At 50.8% G+C, this 23403-nt stretch overlaps 9 protein-coding genes across 9 annotated transcripts; 4 read left to right on the top strand and 5 right to left on the bottom strand.

The window, feature by feature from the left end:
• Positions 1 to 349: 349 nt before the first annotated feature.
• NEUTE1DRAFT_126656 (uncharacterized protein) lies at positions 350 to 4324 on the bottom strand (the record flags this gene model as incomplete). Its single annotated transcript, XM_009858638.1, has 12 exons — positions 350 to 648; positions 716 to 814; positions 896 to 998; positions 1075 to 1122; positions 1433 to 1917; positions 1951 to 2357; positions 2435 to 2577; positions 2692 to 2722; positions 2780 to 2988; positions 3051 to 3158; positions 3219 to 3832; positions 4118 to 4324. 12 exons carry the CDS (start codon positions 4322 to 4324, stop codon positions 628 to 630), a joined length of 2475 nt encoding a protein of 824 aa, XP_009856940.1.
• A 1133-nt stretch (positions 4325 to 5457) lies between these two features.
• NEUTE1DRAFT_133746 (uncharacterized protein) lies at positions 5458 to 9266 on the top strand (the record flags this gene model as incomplete). Its single annotated transcript, XM_009858637.1, has 6 exons — positions 5458 to 5769; positions 5817 to 6646; positions 6687 to 7090; positions 7218 to 7329; positions 7396 to 8195; positions 8263 to 9266. 6 exons carry the CDS (start codon positions 5458 to 5460, stop codon positions 8910 to 8912), a joined length of 3108 nt encoding a protein of 1035 aa, XP_009856939.1.
• Positions 9267 to 9722: 456 nt separating this feature from the next.
• NEUTE1DRAFT_115158 (uncharacterized protein) lies at positions 9723 to 10165 on the top strand (the record flags this gene model as incomplete). The annotated part of the gene is made up of 2 exons (XM_009858636.1): positions 9723 to 9839; positions 9911 to 10165. The coding sequence occupies 2 exons, from the start codon at positions 9723 to 9725 to the stop codon at positions 10163 to 10165; spliced, it is 372 nt and encodes a 123-aa protein (XP_009856938.1).
• Positions 10166 to 12005: 1840 nt separating this feature from the next.
• On the top strand, positions 12006 to 12497 carry NEUTE1DRAFT_73801 (uncharacterized protein; the record flags this gene model as incomplete). The annotated part of the gene is made up of 2 exons (XM_009858635.1): positions 12006 to 12184; positions 12250 to 12497. Coding segments are annotated over 2 exons (285 nt in total), but the record flags the coding sequence as incomplete, so codon positions are not given.
• A 1340-nt stretch (positions 12498 to 13837) lies between these two features.
• On the bottom strand, positions 13838 to 15045 carry NEUTE1DRAFT_115156 (uncharacterized protein; the record flags this gene model as incomplete). The annotated part of the gene is made up of 4 exons (XM_009858634.1): positions 13838 to 13886; positions 13947 to 14472; positions 14626 to 14791; positions 14965 to 15045. The coding sequence occupies 4 exons, from the start codon at positions 15043 to 15045 to the stop codon at positions 13838 to 13840; spliced, it is 822 nt and encodes a 273-aa protein (XP_009856936.1).
• Positions 15046 to 15490: 445 nt separating this feature from the next.
• On the bottom strand, positions 15491 to 16420 carry NEUTE1DRAFT_133744 (uncharacterized protein; the record flags this gene model as incomplete). Its single annotated transcript, XM_009858633.1, has 2 exons — positions 15491 to 15508; positions 15542 to 16420. 2 exons carry the CDS (start codon positions 16418 to 16420, stop codon positions 15491 to 15493), a joined length of 897 nt encoding a protein of 298 aa, XP_009856935.1.
• Positions 16421 to 17776: 1356 nt separating this feature from the next.
• Positions 17777 to 18327, bottom strand: NEUTE1DRAFT_17702 (uncharacterized protein; the record flags this gene model as incomplete). Its single annotated transcript, XM_009856607.1, has 2 exons — positions 17777 to 18101; positions 18167 to 18327. Coding segments are annotated over 2 exons (486 nt in total), but the record flags the coding sequence as incomplete, so codon positions are not given.
• Positions 18328 to 20173: 1846 nt separating this feature from the next.
• Positions 20174 to 20417, bottom strand: NEUTE1DRAFT_106239 (uncharacterized protein; the record flags this gene model as incomplete). Its single annotated transcript, XM_009858632.1, has 2 exons — positions 20174 to 20280; positions 20318 to 20417. The coding sequence occupies 2 exons, from the start codon at positions 20415 to 20417 to the stop codon at positions 20174 to 20176; spliced, it is 207 nt and encodes a 68-aa protein (XP_009856934.1).
• A 428-nt stretch (positions 20418 to 20845) lies between these two features.
• Positions 20846 to 23130, top strand: NEUTE1DRAFT_150661 (uncharacterized protein; the record flags this gene model as incomplete). The annotated part of the gene is made up of 5 exons (XM_009858631.1): positions 20846 to 21169; positions 21285 to 21444; positions 21511 to 21807; positions 21859 to 22102; positions 22168 to 23130. The coding sequence occupies 5 exons, from the start codon at positions 20846 to 20848 to the stop codon at positions 22943 to 22945; spliced, it is 1803 nt and encodes a 600-aa protein (XP_009856933.1).
• Positions 23131 to 23403: the final 273 nt, after the last annotated feature.

The following is a 23403-nucleotide window of genomic DNA, read 5'->3' as shown; positions in this document are numbered from 1 at the left end:
AAGATTGGAAAGATTCAATCGAAAATCAAATGTGCGCGCAGCGCACGGGCCGCAGGCCCCCTTAGCGGCGCCTGCCCAGTTCATTTACACTATATGCCCAGAAAAGAAGGGAGGTCTGATCGCTGAGATAACCTGAAGGCCCGTAGCGCCCGGACACTCAATGCGGGTGGGGGGATTTTACAGTGGAGGGTCTCCACTTATGTTCGGTGAACCTAGGTAAGTTGTAGCTTCTTGTTTTCGAGATGTTTGGGTCGCTGGACACTCGATTATTATGTGATGGATGATGGAAGTACGTCAACGAAATGTTCATTTGAATGGGAAAGAGAACGTCGAGATTTAATTCATTTCACTACTAATGAAGTGGGTAGGAGATGAATTGCTAACATGTTATCGCAAAAGGCGCGTAAGTGTGAGGGAGAGAGATAGGCTGATAGTGGTTGCTAGCCGCCTAAGCGCCGCTAACGACCAGGCCTGTTTGCGCTGTAATCGCGGAGCGACATCACGGAACATCGGCCTCTTTCATGTCATTTTTGGACTCCGTAAGTTCTTTCTTTTTCTACCTTACTTGTCGATGCCTTAATTGCCCCCTCTCCATTGTTTTCTGTCTTCTTTCTTCAACCGAGATGATCAAAGCAAAGATCTCAGGTGCTAAACCTCCCGTTAGCACACCAGTCATATGCAAATTACAGGGGACGGCGTTCTATACGAAACTCACCTGAAGAGATCCCACATCCTCCTCCTCCTCGCCTTGGCCATGAGGTGCTAGCAGTACCGTGGCCAGTTTCCTTTTCTTTTCTTGCACTTCCATTACCCTCTTTATATTTGGTGTTGATTTTGTCAGTTTGATAGCTGTAACATGTATTTTGAATGATGTGTGTTTATGAAATTAACTCACCTCCTCGAACGAGTCCCTGATGTAAAACCGAACGGTGGTGACTTCCCGTGTCTGACCCATTCTGTGAATTCGCGCCAAGGCTTGATCTTCAAGAGTTGGATTCCTGATATTTCACGGTCAGCCCGGGGTCTTTCGTACCTGTCTAATTGGTAAGGGTCAATTAGGGATTGGGTACTTACCAGTGTGGTTCCATGAGGAAGGCGTACGAGGCGACAGTTAGTGTAAGTCTGGTTGATGGTTGGCAGGTCAGCAATAAGACCAGCTCATCGAGAGAGCGTGACCGGTGCTGTGATCTTACCCAACGGCTCCGCAAGAAAGTGTCAGCAGCAGGACTCTACAGGATGGATCATGTCGGAACCTGTTGATGACATTTTGTCGCTCTTTTTGAGGAACTTTGCCGTCAAAGCGGAGACATGGTATAGCTTCCGTCTTGAGTCCGGCTTCGATAACATCGAGAGTGGTCCTCCAGGTTGAGAACACGACGCTGATAGTGCGGTTAGTCTCATCTTTATAAGAATCAGCGGCTTACTGGTATACCTTTTGGTGTTATAGGGGAGGTTTTTGAGCTGCAAAATCAGCGACTTGATCTTTGAGGGCATCTCATGCGGTGACATTAAGTCCCTTCCTTCGAATTCGATAGCGGCAGGCTCCGGCGCTTCCTTGGCAGCGATGGCACTGATGGATACTGGGGCGAACGGGCATACTGGAGTGTGATGGCAAATGGGCGGTGCGCCTCCACGTCTGAAAACACATTCCGGACACACAAACTTCATACATTGCGACAAGAGCGCCTGTTGCAATCCCTGTGCCTCTGGAGTATCGCCTAGAAGACCGACGGCCGCATCGAGTGATGCTCTGCAATCCCCACAACGCACTGGGTCCATTTCCAGTTGAAGATTGAGTGCTCGCTGGGCCATCTCACTGTTCCAGGCGGTATCGGCAGATGGATCCTGGGCCACGAAGTCGTGGCGTGAGCGGTAGCATAATCCAAGATTGCAGACCATTCGCATCTCCTCAATCTGCTGGAGAACATTGACATACGAGGGTGGTCATACGGCGTCAGCAATGTCTGCGTACAAGAACTCATCGAGGCGCTCAATGGTTCTGGTGCGGATGTCTTGATACAGCTCTCGCTCAGCCGGACAAAATTTCACCGGGCACTGAAGATCGCGCCTTTCCGGGAGCTGGATGGTGGTGCTAGGTCGCCTCAAAATTAAGCAACCCGCTAAGCGCTTCAGGCGCTTCAGTGCCTCATTGGCTTGCCCGTTCTTCCAAAGATTCGTGAAATCAGCGTCGAAGCACCTCTTGTCACTGTATGGATAAATCCTCAAAAACTTTAGCAAAGTCGCTAGATCAGAGAGCTTGTTCTGGATGGGCGTTCCCGTGACGGCCCAACGAGAATCCCCATCGAGTGAACAAATGGCATGTGCCATTTGAGAATTGTGGTTTCGGATGATATGAGCTTGAGGCATATTATCTTAGTCAGTGAATTTTTGCTCAAGCTGACCTTCCACAAACAACATGGCTCACTAAACATACCTTCGTCCAAGATGATTCTTCGCCAACGCCTGAAGAAGATGCCAGAACGAGCATATTCACCCGCATTCTTCCACTCGGCTGAAACGGTATGATATGTTGTAAGAACAATGGTGGGTTGATGAGCGTCGTTCGTTGTGATAAGCCTGTCGTTTCCGTGATGTCGGCACCATGAGAAAGCTCCGGGTTCAACGTGCCTATTGGGTGTGTCTGAGTGAGCTGGGATTGTCTGATGTCGTCATGATAGGGAGTAAACTCACTCTGCCAACTGCTCTTCCCATGTACCTAACACTATTGGGTGGTTGATTAGCACTCCATTCACAGCTGCTCCTCTTTCGGTAAACATACGTGGTGGTGGAACAACGACCAGTGTCTGGCCGACAGACGCGAATTCTTTGTTTCCTCGGGGAGCCATTGATGCCCACATCAGATCACTCGCCGCCAGAGCAATCATTGTTAGCGTTTTTCCCAGACCCATCGGATCAGCAATAATACCGCCCTGGAAGTTCTCTGGCTGTTCTTTTTGATGCGAATCGGATATTCGATTCACGAAGCTTCTATAAATGCACTCGGTTCAGATACTGATTTTCTGTTCAGCAAAGATGTAATAGGTACTCACCCATCTCCTACTCGATGCTCCACATACTCCCAGACATCTGGATGCTTGCCGTTGAATGCCCATCCCTCTTCTCTTCTTTGCATAAATGTTAAAGCTTGTTTCTGATGCCTGCAACCAATGGGTGTCAGAGGGTTTAGTCACAAAACCCTAACGAGATGTTGACTTTACCTTGCCAAAGATGTTCGAATTGCTCGAGGTTGGTCTGCTTCCGGAAGGTCTTGGGCAGATGTTATGGCGTCCAAAAGCTCCGGGGCTGGTACAGTACTAGTGAGCTCAACTAGTTGCGTCGTTGGTTTTCCCAGATCCGATGTCCAAATGCATTTTTCCAGGTCTGCTGACGAGAGGCGATGGGGATTGCAGTAGCGGACATGTCTATCACAGTGCAGTGGATCCTGCAAATAGACGTCGTGCTCTTGAAAGAAGCTCCCAATCTCCTCAAATAACTCAAGAGAACCATAAATGGTAATGGACAGCGTGCAGTCGAGTGCTTTCTCGAATTGCCTAAAAGCCTTGTGTTGCACATCTGAAGAGGGGTGATATGGGTCTTTAGAACAGATCACACTAAGCTCAATGTCGGATTCCTCGAGCAAAGCATCCGTCAACACTGTCCAGTCGTGGGTGTCGTTCTTGTTAGTGCCTTGAACAATTGTGCCGGAAAAATCCTGGGCACCGGCCTTGCCAGAAAATAGGAATGATGAATCGAGACTGACTCGAAGGTACGAGGATGGCGTGGCATTGCTCCAAGGTGAATTATGGTCAAGTCTGGCGGGTATGCCAGAAAGCTTTAAGTTGTTGTCAGTATCGGAGTCAACGGTGGATTGGTTTGCGGAGAGACCGACCTCGCCAAAACAAACCACCTCTTGTGGGCCATGGACTGGCTTGATCGGGTCATGGTGCCAAGCCTTGGAGCCTTGAGGATATTCGTTAGTAGAGCCTTCACAAAGGACCTTGGACAAAAATGACGATGTGGATAACGGGTGTGAGGTTGGTAAAGCCGCTGAGACTGGGAGGCAAGTAGTTGTAAATGTGGCCGTTGCCGTGGACTGCGAATGTAGCCATGACTCTACCACAGAGGGGGGATTCAGAGCAGTCGACGGGCTGGAAAACGAGTTTTCGAGGTCTTTCGGTGCAGGAACTGTCACAGGGGCAGTTGGCCTTGGATAATGTGGCCAACCCTCGCTGTAGTGATAAGCATATCCAACGCTGGCACTCTCCCCAGATTCATTGCTTTCCAGTCGCCTGCGCTTCGGGTTGCTTCGGCCTGATGGTAGCATTATCAGGTAGGACGTCGACGGGTTGTTGGAGTGTAGGTACCTATGGAATATTGGCGACAATTCATGCTGAACAACACAGAACTCTGTAGAGTACTGGGACTCTTTAAAGTACCTCTAGGTATACTCGTGCTCCCACTTAGTGGGTGCGCGTCAGATAAGTCCCAAAAAAAGTGGGGGCGGAGCACGAGTACCTAGAGGTAAACAACTGCACGTCAGCGGAAGGAAAAGTCGTGGAAAAATCGGAAAGTTTGACGAAAACGAAAAATTCAAGGCGGCCAATGACAACAAGGAAACAGGTGATCATTGATGGCGCAAGGCGAAGGCGGTGTGACTGAGGTCGCATGTATTGTAGAAAGTGTCTCATCATCTGGGGGCGGGTTTATCGTGGATTAAGGTGAGAGTACCTCAATTACTGTACCTCTAAGCTACACCACTCATTATCTCCTGTCTGGGTCGTTTTGTGTGGCAGCTCTAGACCCGTTGGCTGCATATTGTTGTTGCGGGGCTCGTGCCCAACCAGACCTATACACTACAGAGCCCCCCTTCCCCGCCGCTCTTGAAGCAAGCACAGCCAGCAGGTGCACTTGCCTCGCCGAGTTTTCTGCTCATCGTCTCATTTCCACCTGACACTCCTCTTTTTGGCCAAACAATGAAACCCTCATCATTTCCATCTTCCGCTCAAGTATTCTCTATCAGCTATGGAATCCATTTTCATCAGTGACAAGCCATGGGTTGACGAAGCTGGCTCATCAGGTCTCCTCCGGGGCTTATACCCGGGCTAGTACGGCTGCATGGATGTGCACAGCCCGAGCCCCACTACACAATGCATAGAGGTACACATCAGAGCTCTTCAGGCCAGTTACAAATCGACATCTCAAAAGTCAGCCCAACTGGCGCCGTCGAGGGTGCTTCAACGACGAAGCTCAACAGCTGTTAGCTTGAATCATGCTCCGCGAAGCTTGTGGAGCTGGTATGGCTCACCGTCTCAGCCTCGTGGATGCTGCCGACTCTTCAGTTCTCGACTGAAAAACATTTGGGTAAGATATCCTCTCGTTCACTTGTGTATTCTACTCCGTACTCCCCCCAGGTTCTCCAACAGGTCGGCAATAACAGGCACTAGAACCACAGCAATCATGCCACTGGCGGCGCGAAGCTCTCTTGAAGCTAGACGTATCATTCGCGAAGCCTTTGAAGGCCTCGAAAAGGTCATATCCCCGAGCGAAGCGAAGGACTTCAACAACACTACACTACAGAACGTTCAAGATGCCGCACTTGGAATTGAAAGTATCCTTGCTGCAAGACAGTCTCTGAGGAATATGCGGCGTCTGTCGCCTCTGTTTGAGGGACTGAAATGCTACGCTGAAACCATAGAAGTCCTATGCAATGGAACTCCCTACCTACCATGGATTTGGGCTCCCATTAAGCTTATTCTCAAGGCGAGCATTGTGAAGACCACCATACCAAAGCTCCGCAGGATACTAACTGGTGCTAGGTTTCCTCAGATTATACAGATGCGTTCGAGAGAATCATCAAAGCCTACTCAGAAATTGCCGAATCACTGCCTAGGTTTCGTATCATATCAGATGCACTCAGAAACAGCAAAGAAATGCAGCAAGTTCTGGCAGTCTTCTACGCCGACATTTTGACATTCCACAAGGAAGCGCACATCTTTGTTCGACGAAGCGGTGAGACAACAGCAGCAATTAGATTTCTCGCATTCGGCTCAAGTTCTGATAGCTCAACAGGTTGGCGAATATTGTTCCTCACGTCATGGGGCCGATTCCAACGCCGATTTGATTCCACACTCGATGACTTGCAGAAACATAAGAAACTCATCGACGATACTGCGAGCGCGATAAACCTGAGCGAGACTGTCAAGATGAGTGAGAATCTGCAAGCATGGCGTCAGGAAAATCTTGACAAGCTAAAGTTCCTAGAGGACGAGCAAACTGCCAAGCAGTATCAATCAATAATCGGATGTCTGAAGATCGATGAGACCGAGCAACTCGCTATCCTCGATGCTATTTCCTCCGAAGGAAACAAGTACGATGGAACTTGTGACTGGGTCTCTAGACACATCCATATACGTGAATGGCTCAAAGAGACGCCCACAACAGATTTCGTCTGGTTGCATGGGATTCCTGGAACCGGAAAAAGTGTTATAGCAACACAGCTCGTCAAATTCCTCCAGAGAAGTGAGAAGGCCATGGTTATTCAGCATTTTTGCACCTACACCCACTTGTCTTCCATTCAATATGAGACCATACTCAGGTCATTACTGGTTCAGCTCATGCGAACCAGTTCCGATCTTATCGCTCACGCGTATGCTGAGTTTGTTATCGGGAAAAAAACTACCTACTAGCCAATCCTTGGAGCAGTTATTATTGGCATTTGGTGGTGCTGTCTCCCCCATACCCTCAGAATCCAGATCAATTCACCTGGTCATTGATGGCTTGGACGAATGCGAACCGGATCAACAGGGGCGAATTGCAAGTTTGCTCGAGAAGCTTCGCGGTCTTCGATCTTCAGCCTCATCTGTGTTCAAGATCCTACTGTGCAGCAGACGCACACCGCAGCTGGAAAAACGACTACGAAAACGGACTGTTCAAGTTGTGTCCATGACGAACGAGAAGGGAAGCATTGAGCCTGCAATACGAACATATGCTAACCAAAGGCTCAGGGCGATCCGCTATCGTCTCTTTCAGATGAGTCTAACAGATTCGGATCTACGAGATATCAGTATCAATATTGCTCGAAAGGCAGATGGTATGTAAGACGCTCCAGGAATACAGGATTCTGAAGTTCAACGCCCTTGAGTTAAGATGGAGCCTCTCCTCAGTCTATATGTACAAAGAAATCGTGTAAAGTGATACTAATATGGAGTGATTCTCAGGTATGTTTCTGTGGGCACGTCTGGTCCTTGACTATTTGTCAACGAATATATTGAGCTCTCGGGATGAGGTGCGGGGAGCAGTGGATGTGTTGCCTGTCGAGCTGGGTGAATTGCATGTCGATACCCATCTACCCACACAAGATAACCACAACATATGCTGACCTTCGGCTCAATATAGCTACGATCGTATTCTTGCTCAGCTTACCTCACGCTTCGACCCAAGGTCGGTTGAAAGGTTAAGGTCCATCCTCGGATGGGTAGCATTCGCCAAACGACCATTGACCAAAGCTGAGATGAGATCTGCCTTGGCTTTTAGCTGGGGGGATCACATGGTGGAAGAAGCCGTACCCCGGCACATATTCGAATTTGGGGCACCGTTGTTAGAGGAGCACCCTGATGCCACCTTTTCATTTGTGCACATTTCACTCAAGGAGTATGTGTCCCTCGTTCTGGCAAGACAGAACTCTTATCAGGATAGCACAGAATACAGATCATCACCAGATGTATTAACATGTAGAGATAGGTACCTTCAGACCCCCGGCTGCATCCTTTTCCTGGACCGATCGGCCGCGATGCATGAGCACGCAACTGCCACCATTACGTGCCTTTTGTCTGGCTTCTGGATATTTTCAGGACAGCTGGCAGACAATACCCGTATTCTTCGCATAGTGAAGGGGCTCCACGGCCTGCATATCTATTCCAACCAGTTCTGGCTGAATTGTTTCCTGGATGCTGTATCTACAGGCCACGGGCTCGTCCACGACTCACTTTTACACGGGGTCGCACAGGAGCTCGCAAACTTCTTACACAATCAGCCTAGTACGCTGACAATCCCAACCTCTGGGATTGCTGAAAGCACGGCTAGCAGGGATAGCCGTCTTCAGTGCCTCAAGGAACACGGCGCCATATATGAGATGGCCCGAAGAGAACTTGAGGAACGAGTCGCCCGTGCTAAATTGCTGGTGACCGAAATTGAAGGTTCGTGTAATTGTGTCACTCAGTTACCACCGAATAATCTTTCGGTACGCATACTAACAAAGAGCAGGTACACCCACAGCCCCAGTGCGCTGCCCACCAAATGATCTTCAAAGCTTGCTTCTCGCTATACAATCCAGTATCAAGAATATCTTGGCTCTCACCAGCATCTCTGGGATATCTCCAGAAGATCTCGATCGTTTCAAAAAGGAGTTCCGCACATCGGCTTTCACATGTCGCTTCCCAAATTGCCCAAGGGCTGCCCTGGGATTCCCCGACGAGAAGGCGAAGTCTGAACACGAGACCAGGCACACACAGCGTATTAACTGTACCGTTGTGGGTTGTCAATACCCGCCATTTGTTTCGGCTCGTGCTTTAAGAGATCATGTGTCAAAATGCCATCAACCTCAGAATACAATCCGCAAGAGTATCAGGCGCGCATCAGTAGATAGCCTTTCTCAATGGGCGACGATGCAAGAGGATCCTTTTCTGCCTCATCACTCTTACCTGGCCCAGACCAACAACGTTATTGAGCCAACGACAGGTAGTTGGGACCCCAGGTTCGCCGATCCGCTGAAGGTGCCAGCACGGCAGCAGGATGTGGACGAGTTTGGTTTCGACTTGTCCTCGCGTAGAGGTAGAGGTGATCTCGGTGGAAAGACTGTCGACCTCAATCCCGCTTCGGTCCGATACGTCGGGTCCAGGAAGGCCGGCGTATAAAGAAGCCTCCGCAAGCTTCCTGAAATACCGGGTCTTCAGCAAGGAATAGCTTCTACAATCACTTAGTACCCTTTGGCTACTACTACCATTGTTCCATCCCAGAGATGTACTCTTGTGCTTGTAACGGTTCGGTACAGATGGCAATGAGATTGGAACGACGGGGTAGAATTGCGCCTTACCTTTGCTTCTTTCTAACACCGTGCGGGCCGCAGTTTCTGGCATCGGCAGGGGCATCATTTCGTTGTAGACACATGCATTCAAGCTCATTTTGTGCTCGACTTTTAAGTATTGTGGAAGGTGTGGTGACAGGTGAAATTCAATGCTAAGATCTTGTTCCAATTAAGGACCTTGCAGTCCACTTCACTGGATTCCGACATTCTGGTAGGATTACCGTCTAGTTTAGCATAGGTCAGTCAGTAGATACCTGTTAATGTCTTGCACAGAAGGAGGAAACTCTGACCATCATACCTCAATGACTATCACGTCCTGGAAGAACAATGGTGAGCCTCGCCTGCTAACCGGCCATGTTAGAGACCACCCATCAGGAAATGTCATATTGCGTAAACATGCACCACGCCCGCATTATCTTGAGATGGTCTGCAGACTTGAAGCATTGGCACTGCCAAGTTACCTACCCAAGGGGACTGTCGGTTCAAACCCCCAACATGGTTCCCGCACCCAAGATCCAACTCTTATCCTGCAGTCTCACACTGCTGTCCTGAGCCTTTCGATCATCAACAATCGGCGAGACTCGAAACCCAAGTACCCAACAACGTGACAAGAACAGAGAGTACGAAAACAGCACAAGCCATGCCGCCGGAGCCCAAGTCCAAAGCCGCTGTCCCCCAGGGTAAGCGCGACGTCGGCCGGAGAACACTTGAACAAGTCAAGACCGCCACTCCTTCCCTTCCCCTCTTGCCCATGAAGGTAAGTCCATACAGGTTTTCCCATCCGGCAGAAATACATCACATGATCTAACCATTTTCTTTTATACACAGGAGCAAAAACAGAAGAGCATGCTGTTGCAGAAACCCAAGAAGGCAGACAGCAAAAACGAACCTCATTGCAAAGATGACTTGGCAGCAGCAGCAGCAGCTGATGACGATTGGGTTTTGGAAGACCTGGTAGAAAAGGAAGAGGAGGAGGATGATGATGATGACGACGATGAAGATTGGTTCTTTGAAGTTCCGCTGATGGAGGAAGAAGATTGGGTTACTGTCACGCCTGATTCGCGGGACGGAAAATGGGCTTGAGTGGTGCTGCTGCTGCTGCTGCTGCTGCAGCTGTAGAAGGTTAGACCTGATTGAGGTTGGACAAATTTAACGCACAAGAAGGAGGGAGAGGATGGTCGTTAGGGATGTGGTGCTGAGGTAGGTAGCACGACTTTTAATATAATTGTCTACGAAATTGACGGGTTCTGAATACTTTGTGTCTTGTTCGTATGTACCAGGTATGGGAAGGGGTGATGACTACAGTCAAAATCTCTGTAGGTAGTAGGTAGTAGGTCCCATGGTATTGTCCTTGTCCGATGGAACACAACGGCTATGGTTGATACTTGGGCGAAGACGCGAAAGGATTCGGTGCAGTTCGATTGATCGATCGATGCCCTATAACTGTCGACTACCTACCTCACATTGCCTTGTGGTGGATGGCCGACTCACCAGGTAGGCTTGTATAAAAAGAGGCTGTGTCGGGCTGCGCTATTCGAGGTTCCCTTGCGATTGTGAACCTGGAGGGTGTTTGCCGAGTTTCAGCGTTCACTGCCAGGATTGAATGGCCATCAGGGGCGTCTCTATCCTTCTCCGTCTCTCTCTCTCTCTCTCTCTTATAAACATATAATCAGTCAGATAGTTGCCAGCAGGTAGATGTAATTGAAGGATGACATTTGGCGATTTGGAAATTGGCGGTGTCGTAGAGTCCAAGTCTGATGCCCTGGTGATGGACGACCTAGACGTGTAGACCAAGGTTGACGAAGCTCCTGGGGAAGGGCGACGTTGGGAAGTATTGTGGAGCCTGCGCTTTCAGGGCCTACACTAGTCTAGACCGGGAATAGGTCCTGGGGCTGTGTGGGGCACTGGAAAGACCCCTGTTCCCATCAAGATCTGTCTCAGATCGCGTTCTCCTTGGCGTCGGCTTGGTATCCGGGGTAATAAACTGTTGAAAATGATACGACACTTGAAACTGGGAGAGACAATCATTGCTCTTTTTTCCCCTTTAACCCTTTCAACTTGATTACTTTGAGCAATGGTCGAAAACACAGAAAAGAGAGGAACGTCAATTCAACCCCCAGCCTTGCGCCATTAAGGTAACCCCTGAATGCGCTAAGCTAAAAGGGGCGCTAATGCAAGGGCAGCCTTCTGCCCAGTGGGGTTCAAGTTGTCTCTCTTTGCTCTTCCCGTTTTCTTTTTTTCCGACGACAACATCACTTCTTCCTCGACTTTGTGACTCTTGTCTGTCATGAGCTCTGCGAATTATCACAGCATGATGTTCTAGACTCTGGCGATCACGGCTGAAATCTTGACAATCCATCAACTACCGGCGCTAGCTGCAACGCTATCCCCCTCAACCTCCGTACTTCTGGAAACCAATCAGCACCCGCGTGTACCTGAAAATTCAGCACGGACATGCTCCGATCCGGCTTCCTCTCCTCCACATCCCAAACAATGGCCAGACAGGGGAAGCTTTTTCGGGGAGATCGGAGAGGTCGAGATCGCGAACATCTTCGTATTCCCCTGTTTCGCATTGTAGATCAACACGAACGAGACAACATCGGTACCACCGGCCTTTAGCAGGAGCCGCACCTGGAATCCACAGAAACCCCGGATTTCGTATCTTTCTCGGCGCCATCCAGTCTCAGCCTTGTGAATCCTGCCCTTTTTCGAGTTTGCCCTTCTCCTCTGGTGTTTCCGGCTTGGTATGCGCTTCAACCGTTCGTCCGTCCGTTCCTCGCCGATCACCATGCCCTTGTTTCTCGTGTGTTCGGTACGTCGCTGTCTTGTCAACAGTCGATTTGACTTCTGGTATAAGAGACTAGTTGCCCTCTTCTCCTGGTGATTTTCTTGGCCTTTGAGATAGCAACAGCCAAAAACACCAGCAGGATCTGGTCTCTTTCTTTTCGTTTCCCGCCCCCAGAATCCGGTACTTCTTTGAGCAACAGCTCTCCCCATTCCTGCTGGTCAGCACTGCTTTTCTATAGTCCACATCAGTGCTTTCTTTTTCGAACCACCAAACGACAATGGTTCGGTTCACTACCATTCTCAGCACGCTTGCTGGTAAGTGCTCCCACGAGATCCCGTTCTTGTAAGAACTCCTTGAGCTGACAAAACACCTCCTACAGTGACTACCGCATCCGTGCAAGCCTTCCCCGGCGCCTGGCTTCTCCAAGCACGACAGAACATCCCCGATCCGGCAGGCGAGAAGAACGTCGGCAACGGCAAAGGCCTTCAGTTTATCGGCGGACAATGCCTCAGCGAAGCCGACTGCGGGTCCCAATGCTGTGCAACCCTTGCCCGCGGTGGTGATGTCATTGGCGTTTGCTCCGGCTTGGGCGCTCAATTCCAAGCTGGCAAGCAAGGCTGTGGCTTTGGCAGTACTGCTGCGGGCAACAGCACCCGTACCGTAGGCAACGTGAACCTGGTTGGAAACAAACAGGCTACAAATGGCACGACTCCAGCCACCGGTGGAAAGAAGGGTGGCAAGGGCAAGAAGAAAGGAAAAGGTCACGGCAAGAAAAAGGGCGGTGCTGTCGGCAACGGCAACGCTAATAACGGGACCGACACTTCCAATGCTGGCAACAACGCCAACGGCAAAGGCAACATCGACATTGGCAATCAACTGGCTGTGAATGGCACGGCACCAGCAAAGGGCCATAAGGGGAAGGGGAAGGGCAAAGGTCACGGCAAGAAGAAGGGCGGTAATGTCGGCAACGGCAACGCTAACAACGGGACCGACACCACTACCACTGCCCCTGGCGGCAACGGCAACGGTAACGCAAAAGACGCCGCCACTCCCTTGGGCAACATCAATGCTGTGAATGGCACGGCCCCGGCTACCGGTGGAGGGAAGGGAAAGGGGAAGGGCAAAGGGAAAGGCCACGGCAAGAATAAGGGCGGCAATGCTGGAAATGCTGGCACTGGCAACGTCAGCGCTGGTAATGGGACCGACACCTCCGGCGCTGGCGGTGCTGGCGGTGCTGCTGGCGGTGCTGCTGGTGGCGCTGGCAATGCTGGAAAGGGCAAGGGCGGCAAAGGTGGTAAAGGTGGCAACGCCGGAAATGCTGGGAATGCTGGAGGTGCTGGAGGTGCGGCCGGTGCTACTGGTGGTGCTACTGGCGGTGCTGCTGCCGGTAACGCTGGAGGTGCCACTGGCGACGCTGGAACTGCTGGCGGCGCTGGCGGTGCTGGAGAAGGTGGCAAGGGTGGTAAAGCTGGTAAAGGTGGCAACGCTGGGGATGCTGCCGGCGATGCTGGAAGTGCTACTGGCAATGCTGGCACCACAGGGGATGCCAGCAATACGGGCAATACCGGAGGCGCAACAGACGCTTCCGCCGAGGATGCCCAGGGGCAGGATGAATAGTCTGGTCAGGCAGGGGAGAGCAAGGTCTTGTGGGATCAGTGCCGGGTGGGTTTTTCATAACTGCCTAGTTATCTGAGCAACATTGACGGTGCTTCCGGGTGCTGTTCAATCATCAAGCAATGAGCGAAATCCCACGTTTGAAATGTTGTCCAACTACGACTGATCATTGTCTAGAAAAAGATAAAGAGGTGCAAGACCACTGTAAAAGGAGGAATCAAGGTTTCCCCGCGTAAGCGACGGGCTTTGTTCCTATCTCTGCTTCTTTTCTTCTTCTGAAAATATCCTAGATCCTAGCTAGAAACATGAATCCGCGTGCCAAACTACATCTCTCAACTTCCGCATGACGACATCTAATCCTTCCTCCATTCTTCCCATGCGCCATGTCCCTTGTCCAATGACCTAGACATAGGTAGTTATACCAACCTCCTTAGAAAAAAAACCTAAAGAACCATAACAAACCCCAACACAACAGCCAACAACACCCTCTCCCGCAAATTCCCCATCTCCCTAGCCCCGGTACCATTCATTTCCGCCGCACCCGAACTAGCAGACGTGGGCGTACTAGCATCTGCATGATCCAGCTCATTCGTCTTGCTAGCGCCAGCAGAAGCAGTAGAAGCAGTATTAGCCAATTCAGTAACTTTAGGAGCCACGTACGCAGTAACCGTCTTTAATCCTCCTCCTTCTCCTCCTGTTTCCACACTATTAGATGAGACAGCACCATCACCGTTAGTAGCGGTGGCGGTGGCGACGAAGGTGTTGTCGTTGTTGCCGCCGTTGGGGGTGGCGCTGTCGTCTGAGATCGTGTTCGTGTTCGGATTAGTCGAGCCGGAGGAATTCGAGACATCGTCGTTATCCGCGGAGGAACCAGAGCCGGAATCGGAATTGGAATTGACTCCGGGATCAGAAGCGACAGCCGCCGCAGGTGAAGCGCCAGGTTGCAGGAGCGGGTCCAGGCAGGGGCAGTCGGGAGATTTGTATTTTGCTGGATTTTTGGAGGGGAGGGAAAGTTAGTTTAATTGGTGTGATAATGATGGAGGTCGGGTGATGGGGGATGCAAAATGGAAGATGGAAGATTCAAGACGAGAGCGTGGATCGGGGAATAAAAAGAATGAGGAAAACAAAACGAACCACCTACGATCCGTGCAATATATCGCAGCAAGGTCCAAAGTGTTTTCAGCTTCCTGAGTATTGCAGGTCTCAAAAACACAGTCATGGATGCCATTAACGAAGTTGGCGTCTTTGCAAAGGCATTCAAGGTTCGGCCGGCCGTCGGGATACGGGGGGCAATTCATATTGTATGCCTGTTCAAACATGTTCTTGATGCATATTTGCTTTGGTTTTTTTTGTATGCCATCAGCAAAGTTGCTTGAGGACGGAGCGCCCATTGTTTTATGCCCCTGGTGATGATCGTGGTGCTGACGACGACGACGACGCCGACGATGATTCGGACAGGATAGGATAGGAGGTTACTTACACCGCAGGGAGCGAGGTCGGCGTATTCGAGGGCCATTGCAGAGCCTGCAAGGCCCCCGACAACAAAGCTGATGATATACATAGTTTTTTTCTTTTTTTCTTCGTTTTGGCGGTATTGATGACGATGTTTCTTTTTGCGGGCAAAGGAGTGCCCGAGAAGAAGAGAAAAAGAGAGAGAAAAAAAAAGAAAAGAAAAGAAAAAAAAAGGCAGGCTGTGGAGAGTACAGGAAAGTAATCTGGTCTTTTCCTTTGCAGATAGGGCAGTCAAAGATCGGGCTGTGAAATGGTCATAGGTATAGATCTGGGGGGAGGTGCAAGAAACTGGTGTTTCCATGCATAATTGTAGGTATAAATCCCGTCGAGTGATGCCTTATTGTGCAGCTGGAAACCATAGTCTCCGGCACCGCCTCCGAAAGACCGCAGCGGCATTATAAGATCATTTTTATTCTGTAAGACATTGCCCGTTCGAAAAATTACGCCAGATCCGATATTCCTCCGTCGATTGCAAACACCATATCCGCTAGAATTCAATCACACATGTCTCCCTAAATTCAACATAATCCAAGATGACTACCCACTAAAGCCACAAACATCCAAATCATCAATCCCCACGACACCCTCACCGTCCCCGACGCCTTCCCATCCGCCGGAATCCTCTGGATCAAGTGATCCCCCAACCCCTCAATGCTCCTCTCAAACTCGTCAAAACTGCCCGCATCCCACTTCGCCCCCATCTTACCCGGCACCGCCTCCGACCCCACAAACGCCAAATACAACACATCCTCCTCATCAATCCCATTACTCCCACTCATCTCTCCCCCTCCACACGCCGTCGCGAGCGCCAGGCTCGCCTCCCCCACCATGCTCTTATCCCCATCATCCCCATTCGTATCGCCCCACACTCCATACACCAGCTTGCTGCCCCCATCGCACACCACCGCCATCACGCTGAGCGGTTCAACCAGATACGCCCTCGGATCAAAGACATTCCACCTCAAATCCTTGCCGTTGTTGTCGTTCTCAACTTCGTTTCCAAATACCACGTACGGATGCACGTACGTGTTCAGATCCCGGACCCCCGAAACGTTATACGCCGCCACCATGTCCTGGAAGGCCGTGGTCGACTGGTAATCCGCGCTCACACCGATGGAACATCTTCCGTCGTCACTAGCCCCTCCTTGTACGCCGTCGCAGTCCACGTCCATGTTGGCTAGTCGACCGCGGCCGCGGCCGCGGATGTAGAGGATCCGGAAATCGGAGAGGTGGTCGCCGCAGTAAGAGTAGGTGTTGGGGCCGTCTGCGGTGCTGTAGAAGCCCGAGGCTAGAGGGTGTTTGCATTTTTTTTGCTTGAGTAGTTTGGTGTAGAGGTTTTGGAGGTTGGATGGGACGTCGCGGGCGGAGGCCAAGGAGGCCAGGAAACTGATGGTTAGAATGAGGAAGCGTAATGAGAGTAGCATGGCGATTCGGTTCGAGATGGCAGATTGGTGAACAGGTATTAATGTTGATGCACAACGACGGAACTGTCGTCACCGCGCAGTCTGGGGAATCTGGGACGGTGGGGTCAACTTATGGAGGACGAGCCGTTGAGGTTCTCACGGGTCTGGGATGGTCCAAGGGTTCAAACGCAATGTCGATCGTACATAGGGGGTAACACTTGTTACTTGGCTTGGCAATTGAAGCTGGTGAAATCTCAAAGTTGAGAACTGGAAAGTTCAAATGATGATGACAGACAAGACGCGATGGGAGAACGAGATGTGTTTTTGGCAGGAGTGTGAAAGTCGAACTGCGCCGCAATTTCTTAGCCGGGTGAGAAAGTGATACCAACCTCCATCGGGATAGCTGAGCCATCATGCGGCTCGTTGCTGACAAGGGATGTTGGGGGGCAAGCTGAATGTTGGGTGCGGCCCGACGGCGATGAGGTTGGACTGCTGCCGTTGTTTGTTTCCCGCGAGTGCATTAACAGTAGTCTTATCATCACTAACAGAATATGCATGGTTCATTGATTGACTCAGATAGTGGCTTCGTAGCGAACAATAGTGAACCGAATCCTCCTGGACCCCACTCCGCTCTCCTCATCCCGTCCCGTCCCGCGCCCCAACTCCACGCGCCGACAATCAACCAGGGCAGAGAACAACATGAAGTGGAATTATACGTTTTATCAGCAGTCAAATTTGCTATATGATCCTCAAGGAAGATAGTATTATGTAAAATACAATCATCGATTGAATGGTACACGATGAGCTTCTTCACCTCTCGAAAACAACACCTCCTGAATTCTCACCGAACAACGGTCTTGAGAAAAGTCAGTACGCTGTTCACTTCGCCAAACTGTCATCCTCAAGATGTGACTGAATTTTAGCAGACATACTCGAGATAAAACTGTCTTCTTCTGCCGACGAAGTCATCCCAAACCATGTCACAATTTCCGTAACAATAGCCGTCACAGTGACAGTCGGCAACCTCTTGGAGGCTTCGTCATCACTTGCCTCTAACGGGGCATCAAGCAAAGATCCCAATGACGTAAAAGGAGTAATGGCAGCCTTGATCAAGTTCTCCTCTGCTGATATCAATGTCGACGCCAGATCTGGAAGATCTGGAATCTCCGAGAACGAAGTCTCCGTCACCTTCGGGAAGCTCGTCTCTGTCGGTACTACTTGCCTCGGCGGTTCCTTTGTGATCCTTTTCGTATGGGACTCGAACACCTCGGTGATTGTTGCTACCGGCGGCGAGTGGTAGTTCCCAATGGTGTGCAAGCTCGGCAATCCCGGGTCTGACAAGATAAGATCGTACTCGTCGAGGGCATGGAGTATCTCACACAGTTCACCCCCACCGACATCAGCAGCGTGCAGCACGGCGTTGTGTGCATTGTTGAGCCAAGCTAGGCCGTGTTGAAGCGGTTCGCTGATGCCGGGGAAGAGATCCGCAATATTGTTTTCGACGCGGTTAACGAGACGAGGGACGAAGTTGAAGAGGGCGTTTCCGGTCTGGTCGAGGCCAGTTCCCGAGGGAGAAGGCGAGTCGGCCTTAAACCAGGAGTGAAATTTCTCCTCGCAGCTTTTCTCGCTGCTGTTGGCGCCGGGATATTGGCATGTCCAGGAGTGTATGTCCCATTCTGTAATGTTCTGGATGTCGACAAAACTGCAGGGCGAGTCACCAAAGGCTACTTGGGGGTCGTGGAGGAAGAGGTCAATGGCAGCTGCTACCTGGACTGCGACGGTGAAGTTGGTCTCGGGAAGGTCTCTTTCTGTGACTCTTCTGCCTCTCGGGTCAGCGCCGGCTGATGGTGGTACGTCTGGCAATCCTGCGAGTTGGGCCAAGAAATCGGAGATGGTGATGGAAGTTGTGGTGTTACAACCTGCACCATAGTAGTGCATACCAGTCTCGTCAAAGATGATGGACTCCCCGTTGGACAGATACGCAGCAAGACGGCCGGCCGCTAAGGCCTCTGGCGATACATCAAGGAGACAACGGAACCCGTCTACAAGCGTACCAATGTAATATGGGGATGTAGCGTTGTTACTCGTGTAGAAATAGATTGAATCTACATCGGTGGCATTCGGTTCGAAGGCGATCCGCTTAAGGGAAGACGCTGGTGTAGGCAAAACGCAGCATGCAGTTGGCGAGCTAGCCGGCTGTATCGTCACTCCTGTCAAGACGGCGTCGGGAAGTACGATACTTGTCGTGACTGGGCATGGCGCTTCTTCGTAGACCTGTGTTCTCGGCGTGGTAGGTAACGTACTGTCTATCCTGTGCGCCTTTGAGATCTTACCGTAATGGTCTCTAGAACACCACAAGCAGTAAATAACGTTTCCGTTATCCAGCTTGTGGCCAAACAGTATGTGCCATTGTCCCCTTGAGCCCAGGTAAAGATGAAGTTGAGCAGGAAAACAATCAGAACCTGCATCATCTCCGCAACAGACAGGATGGTGAAGTAACTCGAGTGTACACGGTATCGCAAATAATTGTAGTAGACGCAAGTACAAACCGGCACGAGGTCTTCACGATTTCTCGAACGGAGATGTTGTTTGACGATTATGTCATGCTCCATCGCGGCTACCAAGTTGGTGCCACAACGCCCAGCGCATCCAGTGTGCTTGCCCTGAGATGCCTCACGACCGCGTTAACTGGGAAAATTCAACTTTGATCATCTCCATTTCGGTACCTCTAGTTTTTGTTATTTCATGCTGCTGAAATTGAGTGGTCATCATTTCCGCTCGATGTAGGATTTGGAGTTTCATGCTTGGGAGAAAAAGATGCCCCTTTATCAGGATTCGTGTGGCTTCTCCGTCAACATACGGCTTAATAGATCCAGAATGCCAGGTAAGTTGGTACACATCATATCGGAAAGAGACAGAACCCATCTCCATACACAGAGATCCCTCTTGTTATGCTCATACGGCCGACAAGGCATCGCACTTTACCAGAATGCTTCAACCGCTTTCCAATCTCTTGACAGGCGTTATTGCGGCTACAATTACAGGCTTCTCAGCTGAGCAGATGAGCTTGCAGAATACCCCATAAAAGCTGATTGCGGCGCAGAGATCGGGAAGTTGATCGAGAGCTTCGATTGGAGAAAGACGGGGGGAAATCCGGCATGGGTGCACAATCGGCTCTGTACTGATGTGACCGCAGGGCATTGAGTATACAAGTATGCTTCGTCAAGTTGTTCTCAGTGTACTGCGTAATGGCGGGCGAGTGACATTGGGGTTAGATTTGGGAACCTTGCCATGGACGGGAGTGCGTTTTGGTTCCTTGTTGACGATGTGAAGTTGATTGAAGAGCGTTTCCACTTCAATGCTTGGCAAGTGTACAGAGCAACGCCAGCTGGCTTGCGGCTGCCACACAGCTCTGTGGAGACCCACAGTTTCCGCCGAAGCAACTGTGCGTCCCCAAAATCAAATTGCTTCAAAAATCTCGAATGCTGCAATATTTTGGTCTGTGTTTTGTTCCCCTCCAAAACAAACTGTGATGGCGGCAGCACCATGAAGAGCCAGCGAGGTGCTATCGCCGCCATCGATGCACTCGTATTCATCAAGTCTGAATACTGGACTGGTACATGGCATTCGTATTACGATGCAATTCCGCATGTGCAACTGCACCTTTATTACGCGGCAAAAACGGTTGGTGATCATTCTTACTTTTTGCCTCTGCTTTCGCAAACCCAGTTTCGCAACAACCATTCTCCAACTGCTCTGGCCATCTGGCTGTTCTCATGGGGCTCCTTCGGGAGACCTTCTCTTCTGCGGCACGTCTTGTGTTGCAACTCGGAAGGGGTTGGAGATGGGGGCAACAGGGAGGGGGGTCTTTGGACCTTTTTCTCTGCTGCTTGAAATGTTGCAAGAGTAATCTTTTACCATATGAACCATCATAGTCCGCGTCGTTGTCCGTCTCTTCTCTTCTTCGGAGGGGAGGAAACGGGGGTTCACAACTTCGAGGCTCCAAGATGTCCAACATTTTGATATCCTGCTTGTGAATGTTGTTGTGAAATGTATCGGTCTTGATGTGCTGTGAAGTGTTTGGTCTGTGCGCCTTTTATGCACACTATGAGTGGCAGCGACTGACCTTGGGAAGCTCACCGTTTCACCGTCAAGCTCTCCCCACTTGCCGTCCACGGTGATGGGTGTCAACTACGTCATAGGTAAATATCAGGAAGTCGATCCTTAACACCCATCTTGAACATGTTGTTCGTTCTGGCTGTCACTAGACCAAAGCGTGAGAAAACAACCGTCCATGTGCGGTGAATAACCTTCTCAATGTTCAGCACCCAGTCTTTGATTTCGCGCATTCCAAAGCGTGCTTTGGTGACCCGTTTTCCCGTCCATTCAAGACATTTGCGTGGCTGCACTGCGGTGTCACGACGCCAAGCTCATCAGATTCGCAACATGTCCCACTCCCAGAACCCCCAAGATGAACAAGCCCAAAACGGGTCAAAATTCTCCCATCTCCCCCTGAGCACAAGCGGCCCCTTAGAATGCGCTCTGAAAGGCACCGTGCTGCTCAACCACCCTTACTTCAACAAGGGATCCGCCTTCACAAAGGAAGAGCGTCGCGACTTTGCTCTTCATGGCTTGCTACCGCCACATATCCAGTCCCTGGAACAGCAGGTCCAAAGGGCATATGAGCAGTATTGCAGTCAACCCAATGATCTGGCCAAGAATACATTCATGACTTCGATGAAGGAGCAGAATGAGGTGTTGTTTTATAGGGTAAGATTGCATTTTTGTTCTGTACAAAATAGTATTGCTATAGGTCTAGGATGTCCGTTGTTCTGACTTCAGTGGTTGTTCAGCTTTTGCATGATCATCTTGACGAGATGTTTAGTGTAGTCTACACACCAAAGAAGGAGAGGCCATTCAAAACTACTCCAGATTATTCAGGAGACCCGAAGGAGTGTTCCTCAACATCAATGATATGGACTCCGTAAAGCGTGATTTGGCACAGTGGGGAAAGCCTGAAGACATTGACTACATCGTGGTAACCGGTAAGAAGCAATGGTTTTTGACGAAAAACGATTTCATGAGCGAGGAAGATGGCTGACAAAGTGTAGACGGCGAGGAAATTCTGGGCATCGGTGACCAAGGATGTGGTGGCATCCTTATCTCCATCGCCAAGTTGGTACTGATGACCATTTGCGGTGGCATTCATCCAAACCGTGTGCTCCCGGTGGTCTTGGACTGCGGCACCAACAACGAGGAGCTCTTGAAGGACGATCTTTACCTTGGCCTGCGGCAGAAGCGTGTCCGCGGTGAAAAATACGACGAGTTTGTTGAGACCTTCGTCAAGGCTGCGCGTGAACTCTACCCTAGAGCGTACATCCACTTTGAAGACTTTGGCCTGGACAATGGTATGTTGCAAAACGTTTACTTGCCTGCATGGTTATTGACATAATCGCTAGCACGTCGACTTCTGGAGAGATACCGGCCCCAGATCCCCTGTTTCAATGACGATGTTCAAGGAACGGGGTGTGTAACTTTGGCTGCCATCATGGCAGGTTTACACATTTCAAAGCAGAAGTTGAGCGACATCCGGATGGTGGTCTTCGGTGCTGGTACGGCAGGTGTTGGTATCGCGGACCATGTTCGCGATGCTATTGCTGCAGATGCAGACATCAGTCCCGAGGAGGCTGGCAAGCAAATCTGGTATGGCGACGCATTCCAGACCTAGGACAGGTCTCTTCACGCACTACAACACTGACACTACGCAGGCTCATCGATAAACCCGGACTACTCACCACCAAGTCAGAATCACTGTCAGACGCTCAGAAAAAGTATGCCAAGTCGCACGACGACTGGGCCGATAAGAAGACCGACCTCCTAGCTATGATCAAGGAGGTCAAGCCGCATATTCTAGTCGGCACATCCACAAAACCGAAATCGTTCACGGAAGAGGTCGTCCGTGAGATGGCAAAGCATGTCGAGCGCCCCATCATCCTACCCTTGTCAAATCCAACCAAGCTCCACGAGGCCGTGCCTGAGGACCTCCTCAACTGGACAGACGGCAAGGCCCTCGTCGCCACAGGCAGTCCGTTCGACCCAGTCAAGGGCCCCTGGGGTAATGATGGCAAGGAGATCGAGATCGAAGTGGCTGAGTGCAACAACAGCGTCGTGTTCCCGGGCATCGGTCTCGGCTCTGTGCTGTCGCGGGCCAACCGTGTGACTGACAAGATGTTGATGGCGGCATCGAAGGGCGTGGCTGAGATGGGCCCGGCACTGAAAGATGATACGGCGCCGCTGCTTCCCGGTGTCGATGTCGTGCGCGATGTGAGTGTACGCGTGGCTCGGAGAGTCATCTTGGCGGCCATGGAGGAGGGTGTAGTTGAGGAGGAAGATGTGCCAACCAAGGAGGAGGACCTTGATGAATGGATCAGGGAGCAGATGTGGGATCCGGTGTATAGGCCGCTAAAATACGTTGAGGGCAACAAGGCTAGTCGAGGAGCAAAGGGCGACTTGCGCGTGCTGGGTAACCCGAATGATGTCGAGTGAGGATTGACATCGTCAGTGTGTTTGTGGTACCTCTACGGCCGTCGAAGTGTCTTGGCGTGGTTATTGCCGGACGTCATGGCGCGCGGTTGATATTGATTGGTGCGCGACTTGGCGATTTTTGACTCGATTGGCGCACAGTTTTGCTGTAAGATACCATCACGTAGAGCTTGTTCTGTCCTTTTTTTGAGCTTGCTGACTGATGACTTCTTTTCGCTTGCCGTTCCGATCGTTGTAGCTGTCAATTGCGTCGTTTTGTGAGCTGATGAAATGGTCTTCATGGCTGGCGGTTGAACAGCGCAAAGGGAATTGTCAAGTTCAAACTGGTCTGGGCTGCACGAAAAAAAGCGGTGCCCCACTATTCCGTGCCAAGCCTGAGGTTGTTCGTCTGGCTTGACGGGCTTGGCCACTGCACGTGACCGTCACAAGGGACGGTAGGGTTTGCGGTCCACACCAACCCA

Source organism: Neurospora tetrasperma (genome assembly GCF_000213175.1).
Source record: "Neurospora tetrasperma FGSC 2508 unplaced genomic scaffold NEUTE1scaffold_81, whole genome shotgun sequence".
Classification (NCBI taxonomy): domain Eukaryota; kingdom Fungi; phylum Ascomycota; class Sordariomycetes; order Sordariales; family Sordariaceae; genus Neurospora; species Neurospora tetrasperma.
Note: the sequence above shows the minus strand (reverse complement) of the source record. Positions and strands in the feature narration are given on the sequence as shown.